The sequence below is a fragment of the Glandiceps talaboti genome, chromosome 2 (assembly GCF_964340395.1).
Source record: "Glandiceps talaboti chromosome 2, keGlaTala1.1, whole genome shotgun sequence".
NCBI lineage: Eukaryota > Metazoa > Hemichordata > Enteropneusta > Spengelidae > Glandiceps > Glandiceps talaboti.
This window is the reverse complement of record NC_135550.1, coordinates 12,157,326-12,167,994: the sequence shown is the minus strand read 5'-3', so window position 1 is coordinate 12,167,994 and position 10,669 is coordinate 12,157,326. Positions and strand designations below refer to the sequence as shown.

Genomic DNA, 10,669 nt, shown 5'->3' with positions numbered 1-10,669 from the left:
GTAAAATACTTTGGATATACAACAGGTTTTGTTCAGGTTCAAAAAACTTATCAAATATAAATACATGTTTTACATAATGTCTATCAGAGAAGTCATTTTGACTAAATACATGTGATCAATCGATTATCAAATCATTATTGTCTATGCTGCTAATTTTTAATTGTTTTTTATTCTATAACTACTTCACTTTTGTAGGATTATCATCTGTTGAAAATGTGCAGGAACTTTGACAATGGTTGAGTTTTGATACTTCACTTTGCACTACTTGAGTATCTACCATACAAGTATCACCACTGGCATATAGATGTACTGTAAACCTGGAAATTTCAACTCAAGACATATTTCGGTGGAAAACAGAGAAGTGAAATTAAGTACTGGCCTTCTTGTATATAAACACAGTGCACCAGGCTTAGAGATTTGTAAACAGCAGTCTTTGGGAAGACTGTGATATCACAAAATTTTCTAAAATATCTAGGTTTACAGTACAAAGCCAGTTTTAAGAAACATTAAGTGGAAGTGGGTGTGATATTATCAAAACCAGAGGTCTGGTACCATCCAAAGTATACCCACAGGCATCCACACTACCATTCATTGTGTAGATCAGAACTCTAGGATAAAGCTACCAGTTCCCTCTCTGCCTGTAAAATGCAATGGAAAATGTAGACAAGGTTAAATGTGAATAGTGTAATGTAAGTAAAGTAAGTGTATATAGGTAATGTAACTTAAGTGTATATGACTAAATCTGAAGACACACACACACACACACACACACACACACACACACACACACACACACAATTTGTAGGATAGTTACCATCTTATAAATTGTGTATGTATACATATATGTGTCTGTCAGTCTGTGTGTATACATATATCATATATATGCATGTATATATGTCTGTCTGTCTGTCTGTATGTATGTATGTATGTATGTATGTATGTATGTATGTATGTATGTATGTCTGTCTGTCTGTGTGTGTGTGTGTGTGGATGTGTGTGTATGTGTGTGTGTGTCTCTGTGCATGTGTGTGTGCACATCATTATGTATGGGCATGGGTATGTTTGGGTGCACTAGAAGACATAGTCTAATAAGTTTCACAAGTTTAAGTTTCAAGTTTTGGAAATTATGAGGGTAAATATACCATCATATGCACGAACTGGTCACATCAGAAACAGAAATGTTGAAATATTCAAATTCAAAGAAAAAAACGTTTTAAACAAATTTGCTAGTCTCTATCTCTGCCATCTGCATGTACAACCACAACCACAACTTTTTTGGAATATTCATACCCTAGGAAACAGAAACAGAAACTTACCTCAACACTAAAACTAGGCATTGGCGGGAGAAATCTTTGTTTGAATTCTGTATCTGACAAAGAAAGTGGTTCAGGGGACGTTGACCCTGTCATAGGTCGTCTACTCCTACTGTATGACCAATTCATTGGAGAGATATCTAGATTTACACTTGGAAATCTTTGACCATGACCTGTGATGAGTATAATGAATAAATTCTAAATTAATTAACTGGAAATGCAAGCATTACTTCAAAGTACCCTTTTCTTAGCTTAGAGTTTTCACTTAAATATGTAACCCTGAAAAAGTGAAATAGTTTTGACCATAATAATAATAAGATAATTTGTAATGCGCCTCATCTCCGAAGAGCTCGAAGCGCAGAGGAAGAGTGGATACAGAAATAGATAATGGAAATGTGAATTCAAGGTAATGTGTATTAAATAAAATGAGAAAGAAAAAGTTATTAGCAGTTGAAGAGGTGAGTTTTGAGAGAGAATGTCTGAAGGTTGACAAAGATTTGGAATGGCGGAGATCAAAAGGGAGGTGGTTCCATGAAGTAGGGCCAATGTAAGAGAAGGATCTTTCACCAAATATTTTGGTTGACACCCTTGGAACACAGAGAAGACGAGAATCAGAAGACGAGCGAAGTGGTCTTCGAGGAATGTATTGATGTAGAAGATCCGTGAGATATTGTGGGCCAATACCTACAACTGACTTGAAACAAATGGATGAAATTTTGTATTGAATACATGAAGTGATAGGCAGCCAATGAAGTTTTCTAAGAAGAGGTTGTACATGATCAAACTTTTTAGCTTTGCAGACAAGCCAAGCTGCAGCATTTTGTACATGCTGTAGTCTGTCAGTGAGGTGTTTTGGACAACCAGAGAGAAGAGCATTACAATAGTCTAAGCGAGACAGGATGAGTGTGGAGACAAGTGTTTGAGTGGCACTAGAAGTGAGAAAGTGACGAATAGAGCTGATTTGTCTCAATTGAATGTAGGCGGCCTTGCATGTGCGTTGCACATGCTCAGCCATATTGAGATTGCAATCAAGTGTGACTCCAAGATTTTTTACACTTGGACTGAAAAGTATGTCTGAGTTTCCAACATGCATGGAAGGGGGAAGAGCAAGTTTAGTGGAAAGTCTAGGAGATGAGATTAGTATGACTTCTGTCTTACAGTCATTTAATTGAAGCTTATTTGCAGTCATCCACATTTTGACGTCAGTAATGCAGCTTTGCATATCTTCAATAGTTTGGTTTATGTTATGTGGATTAGTGTCTTTATAAAGTTGTCATCAGCAAAAGCATGATGATGAATTAAGTGCTTCTTCACAAGATTGAAAAGAGGCTCGGTGTAAAGAACGAATAAGACAGGACCAAGGACTGAGCCTTGGGGAACACCAAAGGAGAGGGGTGATGCATTTGACTGGAAACCATTTATCGTGACTATTTGAGTTCTTTCAGAAAGATAAGAGTTAAACCAGGATAGGGCAGATTCTGTGATACCAAAAGTGTGTTGAAGTCATTTAAGGAGAATATTATGATCAATGGTGTCAAATGCAGCCGACAGGTCTAAGAGAGTAAGAAGAGTGATTTTACCATTGTCAATGGCAGTTAAAAGATCGTTTATGATTTTGAGAAGGGCAGTTTCAGTGCTGTGGTAAGGCCTGTAAGCAGATTGGAGAGGATTAAGGAGATTATTAGAAAGGAGGTGCTCATTTAACTGTAAGAGAACTATTCGTTCAATTACTTTAGAGAGGAATGGAAGGTTAGAAACAGGGCGATAGTTTTTCAAATCGTTATGATCAAGAGATGGTTTCTTCAACAATGGTTTTACAAGAGCAGTTTTGAAGATAGATGGAAATGTACCAGATGAAAGAGAATGATTGATAACTAATGTAATGTGTCGTAACAGGACATCTAAGCATTCAATTATACAGGTTAGTTGGCATAGGATCAAGATCACATGTCTAAGCAACAGAACCCAAGATGACCTTCTTCACAACTTCACCATGGCAGGTGAGCTGTGTAGTGGACCTATTACAGTTGAGATATGATAAAAACAGATATATATTATATATGATAAGTGACTATAACATGATATATATGATTTGATGTATATGATTTATGATATATAATAATGATATGATGTGATATACATTATGATATAAGATGATTATATGATATATGATGTGATATATGATATGATATGATACATGTGATATATGATATGACATATGATATGATATGATATATATGATATTGTAAAAAGATTTATAAAGTACATAGTGTCTATTAGTAAATACTCTCTGGCATTGTACAAATGTAAGTCATAGGTAAGCTATCTGGAATAGGTAGGTCTTAAAGTCTTGTTTGCTAAGTTACTTGGGGTAGCTAGGCTTTGGTGGGTGATGAAGCAGGTAAGTTGGTTGAGATACTTACCTTGGGTGGGTGGTGAAACAGGTGAACTGTGTATCACAGTCGGTTGCGATTCAGATATCTGTACACGTCGTTTATATTGGGGAGTTGGTGGACTCCATGTTGCATGTTTAGTTCCTCTAAAACTACTCTCTTGTTTATCTTTTCTGCGATCATCAGCTGTCTTTTTAGCTTCCTGTAATTGCTGGTGTAATATACCAATAGTTTCCTTGTATCTGTAAGATAAATTGTACTTGTGAGTGATTACAGAATACACATAGCTAATATACATAGCTAATATAGTGTTTGTGATTGGATACCAAAAATCACTTCTTTTTTTGACCCAAATCACACACCTGAGGTGTGATCATTTTGATGTGAACAATTTCCTAACCAGACACTGCAGGGAATTGTAAATCTTCTAATGTTACCTAGGGTGCAATTGTTGGAACACCATTTTTTATTTGGATGGGGAGGGGGTTACTTTTTCTGAATATTTGTTGCAGGAATCTAATCAACATGGCACAATGCTCTCTTGCAATGTCTGATAAAATGAAAATCATACCAGAAATATTTGTTACTTGGAGAATTTTTTGGAATACTTTGTTTTATGAGATTTTGTTTCATGTATATTATTTTAAAACACTTTGTTTTATGTTTCGTTTCACGTAGATTATTTTGAAACACTTGTTTTAAGAGATTTTGTTTGTAGTAGATTACTTTGGAACACTTTGTTTTATGACATATTGTTTCAATCATGTAGAATTTTTTGAAACACTCTTCACACTTACTTGTTGTACCTCTCATTAATTTTGTCTCTTTCTTTCTGTAGATCCTGAAAAAATAAAAAACAAATACCACATGGATTACATTTGTGTTTGCAGCAGTTTCAAGTTTGGTAGAATTCACTTTTCTTTCTTTTCATAAAGAGAATCAAAAAGGGGGGAAAAAAACTGTAGAATATTTAAATCTTATATTTATGAAGTCCACTACAATAAAAATGAAAAAAAGAAATGAGTTGAGCAAGGGTTATGTTACCTGTAATTGCTGAAAGTCTTTCTGTATTTCTGGAATGACTGATGTATCATTTTCAGGAATGGAGTCCAGACTCCTCTCCAAGGCTTTGGCCCTCTGTCAAAATGAACATACAAATTAGTGAAGTACGTTATGATAAGTACAAGACTTTAGTTTTTTTGAAAGTTCTCCTTCTCACAGATGAGAAGGGCATTTTTTCACTTGGAGAGTATATTTTACCATTTTCGAAATAAATAAGATGCACAAATATTACAAATGTCTATGATATGCAAGAAATGGCTTGATTTTGACATTTGACCTTGAAGATCAAGGTCAAATGTAATAATACCAGTAGAGAGGTCATATCTCATGATTTGAGTGTAGATATTTGACTTAAATCATACTACTATAGGCATAGCAGCTTACATCAAACAGTTACCCTTATATGGTAGTACATGAACTATGGTATGAATTAATTATGGAGAATATATTGCTCATCATTCCAAGAATCAATAGGATAGTACAATATAGTTACTTTGGAACGGTAACTTGCAAATGAATTAATTAAATTATGACAACCACACCTCACTTGAAATTACTAGGCACAAAAATGTATAGAGATGATGGTGTGCATATGAAGCTAACTATGGTTTGTCAGTCACCTTTGTGCTAGGTTTCAATGAAATCAGCTTGTGTGTATGTTAGGGACATGACTCAATACAGACAAACAGACCAATGGGAGGAACCCAGTGCCATAACTCAAATGGGCATTGCTTGCGTGAGCTTAAAAAAACTAGATAACAAAGGCAAGATATAATTTGTAATTCATAACAAGTTGTAACTTGTTCATTTTACTTTAAGCTCCCTCCATAAAACCCACTATAAAATAATATTGTTTTGACATGAAAGTCTATATGGTTTAAATTTTATCGAACAAAGTTTGTCAAAAAACTGTAATTACAGTTTATTTTACTGCTCTAAAAACTGACAATATATAATTTTTTTTTTTTTTAAAAAACCCTTCTTGTTGGTTTCATAGACCTCAGCTGACTACATTATGTAGTACATAGATGTGAGGTAATTCCCATTTTTAACTCAATATTTCAACGTACCAGTTGAATTTGTTGCCCAAGTTCTGCTATTTGATCTTCAAGAGCAACCACTTTCTGACTTGTTTGTTGGTTATTTGCCTCTAACACTATGGAGAGAGAAAAAAGAAATAAACAGTGACATAATATGCATGATATAGGTAAAGGTTTTCCATTGTGTTGTGGACTTCTAGACATTCACTCAAAAACAATCAAGCAGTAAAACAGGCGTCATTCAACAGTGACATAATATGCATATAGGTAAAGGTTTCCATTGTGTTGTCGGACTTCTAGACATTCACTCAAAGACAATCAACCAGTAAAAACAGCCGTCACTCAAAGACATTGCCCAAAGTAACACCGTCACCACTCAATCATGTCATTTCCTTGGGCATGTCAGTTGTTTGTATTAAGCTGTGACCTCTATGGAGTTGGACACAAGTCGCTTGTATGGAAGCATTCATCCATCACTCACAGGCATTGCCACGACAACAAGATAATGATCCTGTAGCATCCCTATTGGTACGATAAGTAGTTTGACTTTTGTAATGATATCGTTAATTGGTATGGATCATTATCTCATCAGTTACCTTAATTCATTCATTGACAAAACGATTACCATTTTAACCTTTTCACTTTCCAGCACTAACAGACTTTATAACCTGTGTGTGAACTTCTATTTCGCTTATAATAGCTATGCACGCATACTAGGGGTATTTTCAATAAGATAACTTACAATCTGATAAAATTTTGTAATATCAAAGTTTAAGCCATGTCCTTTGGGATGAACAAAAATGACTTTGGGTTGTCGTCATATCATTAATCAATCAATCAATAAATCAATCAATCAATCAAAATAATTTATAATGCACCAGACTCCAGAACCATAGCCATGTTTAATGACAGCAAGAGGAAAAGAGTTTAAGAGAGCATAAACACAAAGTTAACAGTTTTTCTTCCAATTGAAAAAAAAAATCATACTAAATTTGAGAAGTTAACAACAGTTTTGAAAAGACCTTGGTTTGCATATTCAAAGTACAAAAAAAAATGATTGTTTTATTTTTTTTAAGGTATACAAGACACTAATCAAAGGGGAATACCAAACCAGAAAATAGATGTATTTTCATAAACTTTGGCTTCTGAAGTTCTGAAGTAATTTCACGATTTCACGGTTTGCCAAAAAAATAACTGAAACTCCATTTTCACTGTACTGTTCTCACACTGGTCCATTATACCCTCATGGGACTTAGTAGACATACATATTCATTGGATGCACACTGGATATTCATGACTATTTGTCTAAAGATAATAAGCACTAAGAAGTAATGAATATTCAGTGTGTATCTAATAAATATGTATGTCTGTTTTAAAGACCCATCAGGCAATGGTGGACAAGTGTGAGAACAGTAGAGATGAAATAGAGTTTCAATTTGGTGTTTTGGGGGCAATCATGCAAGATTTACGTGATGTAAAATCATACAATATGACTCCCCAGAACCTAAAGTAATGAAAATATATCTATTTTCTTGAGTTGTGTTTGTCTGTCATAAACATCCTAGCATGCTATAGAATTCATACAGGAATTTGCAATTGCATGAAAAAACGATTTTATGGATGCATTGTTGTTAATAAATAGATCAAATAAATGAATTAAATAAACAAATAATTTCTCATTTTTTTTTTACCTATTTTCTGTGTATGAACTTCTTGTAATATTTCTTCTTGTCTTTGTAATTCTGTTTGATAAAACTGTCTATCTTTATCGCTTGCTCTGATAGTTTCATGGATGTCGTTTCTACTGCGGTTCAGTTCACTTTTTAACAACCTCTCACTGTCGTGTCTAGACCTGGCTTCTTCTTGTAACCAGTGTAACTTGGACTGAGAGAAAGAAAGAAAACAAAACCAAACAGTCCAATCAATGACGTGTGTACATGTAAGCACACCTATACTTAATTCTAATATGTTTCTTATCATAATAATAACTTAAAATGGTGAGTGGGTCGGTTAACTGGTTAAATACAAAAAAGTAAGTGTATATGTACATGAGATTTCATTCAAAAACCCTACACAACATTCTTAATGACTTAGAAATGATATTAAAAATCAAAAGGAAACTTTGAACCATCTGTTTTATTAAAGGTTGTAAATTTCAGCAGTAAATAATATTCGCTAATATATGCGCTCATTGGGTCACCATTGTACAATCTGTGACATTGCAATCTTTTCTAATCCTGCCATAGAGGGCGTCAATTTAAAAAAAATATATTTTGCCAGAATGAAGAAATATAGGGTCAGACAGATCATCAGAAACATAGAATTACGTTTAAATGCCCCAATAACAGCATTTTCTGTTTGAGTACAATCTGGCATATCTCCAGCTGAGAAACTATCGGGCTTGCTAATGATGTTTGTCACAACAGTGCACCAGTACGTCGAGTCAGATAGCCAAGTTTCTGGCATACCATATCACATGCATTTTGAGATAAGTACACTCATGCCTTGTATACACTGTATTACAGCTGAAAAATGTGAAAACCAGAATTGCCACAGTTCAACCACACACATCCTGGTCACTTCAAATTCAGGATGTCTGTACATGTACCTCAATTTACTACCAATAAAATGTACCATAAATCATGATGGTTAGGTACTGTGTGCCTTGACTAGCATAATGAAAAATTATGTCTAAATGTCCCCTACTTGATTGCGACAGCTTTGGTCTACATCTGTCAATCTTACACTACTAAGTATTTCTAACACATACCTATGTGTCTTGCTACCTTTCAAGCAACACATAAATAGTTTCAACTACTCACGTTTGCTAATATAGCTGTCAAAATACCATAGAAAGGTGTGTCTTTCTGTGGCAGTTAAATGTATTTATTGGCATTAAAACTACTTTGTGTGACAATAATTATAGTCAGACAGACAAAAACACTGACACCAGACGAGGGCTTTCATTGACAGCTGTATAGCGGAATTTTTTCAGCTAACTAAAAAGTAAACAGATCACAGTTAGGATATTGATTTTTAACTCATATTTTGCCCAATGCTGTCAGATGGAATTACCAAAATTGGATCAAGGGTGGCACTTATGTACAAGTATATAGTATAAATCTCACTTTATGAGACAAATGCACTCAATTGAACGAGTTTTTTTTTTTTAATGTGTTCCTGCTTGACATACTTCAGTAAATTTGAATTAAACTTGTGGGTTTTTTAAAAAAAAATTTATGCAAACAGAATAGATACAATGTATGATTTTTTCCCATGTGTTATGCAAATAAAATATGCAACGTAAAAAACTAACTGAAACTCTACAATAGTAAATCAAGGACTGTAGTAAATTGACGAATGTCATTACCATTGGCAGAAAAGCTTTTTGTCGTACAACAAGGGGTTTACTGTGAACTTTGTAATAATTAACCTACATTACAAGATATGGTTATGACCAGTGACATCTGACACACAGTTTATATATCATCCATACAAAATACTGTAAGCAGGCGTTACAAATAATACTCATTATTATGTAGCAGTACTTGCACTGAAAACATTATTACATACCTGTATGCAAATGATATGTAAATGAGAGCACAATCATGTCATGTAGACAAAATTGCAATGATTTTTATAGAATTTTGCTGTTTTTGATAAACATAACATAACAGAATCCCATGCCGTGTGAGTGCCAGTGTGGCGTACTCAGGGATATTTTACACTCGTACCTATAGTGTTTTCTACTGCACTTTCACTGACGCTCGTAAAAGTATGACTGCAGAGAACACTGCAAGCACTCGTGCAAACCCCCCCCCCCCCTCCCAAGTACATGTAGGACACACCAGCACTTAAATATGACGGGGCTCTGTCATATTACATATACTTAACATTTTCAAGAAGTCACTTACACTGCTCTAGTGGGTGGGGAGAGGGCACTTTTTATTTCTACATTTCTGATGACCCAACTAACCCTCTATTTCTTCATTCAAATGATACAATTTCCTTTTACAGCAGATCAGACTAAAATGACATCAGCGATGTTAAGATGGTGACATCATCACCACATATCAGGCTAAAAATTATCATTTATCACTTAACTTCTGGACCTTGAACAAGACAAATGGTTTACTAAATCCTTCTGAATAAGCCATCACTTAGACTCTACAGCATTTTTTAAGTAACACTTCCCTCTCCGAATCCCATTTCTTGTCAAAAAAAGTTCAACAAATACTCGATCATAGCAGCTTTGCCGAGATTCCACTTTGAAACCTCATTTTTTAGAGTACAGAATGTTACATTTTGACAGCTATTTCAACCAGCTGACAACAAAACAGTAAGCCAACATGATCACGTTAGCCCACTTAACTTACATTTTACACATCTATTAGCTTATTCTGCAATGTTTAATTTGTTCTCAAGCTGTGTCACATTTCTACTTACCCATTCAATAACTTTCAAAATGGAACATTGTTACTGGCTAAAAAAAACACAAATTTTGGTTCATTATGCCCTTTAAATGAATCATTTTACCCAATGTTTGAAATTGACGGTTGAAAGAATTTCCCAAAAAAGAAAAAAAGGTCTATTCTAACCATCGGTGAAATAATAACAGTTTATCATCCACACAATGTATTGATATAACTGTATTTGCACAAAGTACCGTTTTGTGGGGTTTAATTTGCGACAGCCGCCTTCTGTACAACTATCACCCTTACCTCTACAGAGCACACGTACTGCATTGTTAATATCTCTCAATTCATATCATTCCATTGTGGTGAGGCTACAAATTTCAAAGAATTATTTCTATCGTTCTATTGTGGTGAAACAACAAAAGGAATATACCCATAAATCAGGT

General features: G+C 34.5%; 1 protein-coding gene across 1 annotated transcript in view; it reads right to left on the bottom strand.

Moving 5' to 3' along the window:
* Positions 1-248: 248 nt before the first annotated feature.
* The window catches only part of LOC144453511 (uncharacterized), a 30,426-nt gene continuing 20,005 nt past the window's right edge, over positions 249-10,669 (bottom strand). Inside the window, exons 20-26 of the mRNA XM_078144823.1 lie at positions 7,500-7,692; positions 5,839-5,924; positions 4,751-4,843; positions 4,504-4,547; positions 3,737-3,948; positions 1,317-1,486; positions 249-638 (exon numbers count right to left, since the gene is read on the bottom strand). Of these exons, the coding sequence (XP_078000949.1) occupies positions 609-638; positions 1,317-1,486; positions 3,737-3,948; positions 4,504-4,547; positions 4,751-4,843; positions 5,839-5,924; positions 7,500-7,692 (828 nt within the window). The 3' untranslated portion in view covers positions 249-608. The remainder of the gene's footprint in view (positions 639-1,316; positions 1,487-3,736; positions 3,949-4,503; positions 4,548-4,750; positions 4,844-5,838; positions 5,925-7,499; positions 7,693-10,669) is intronic.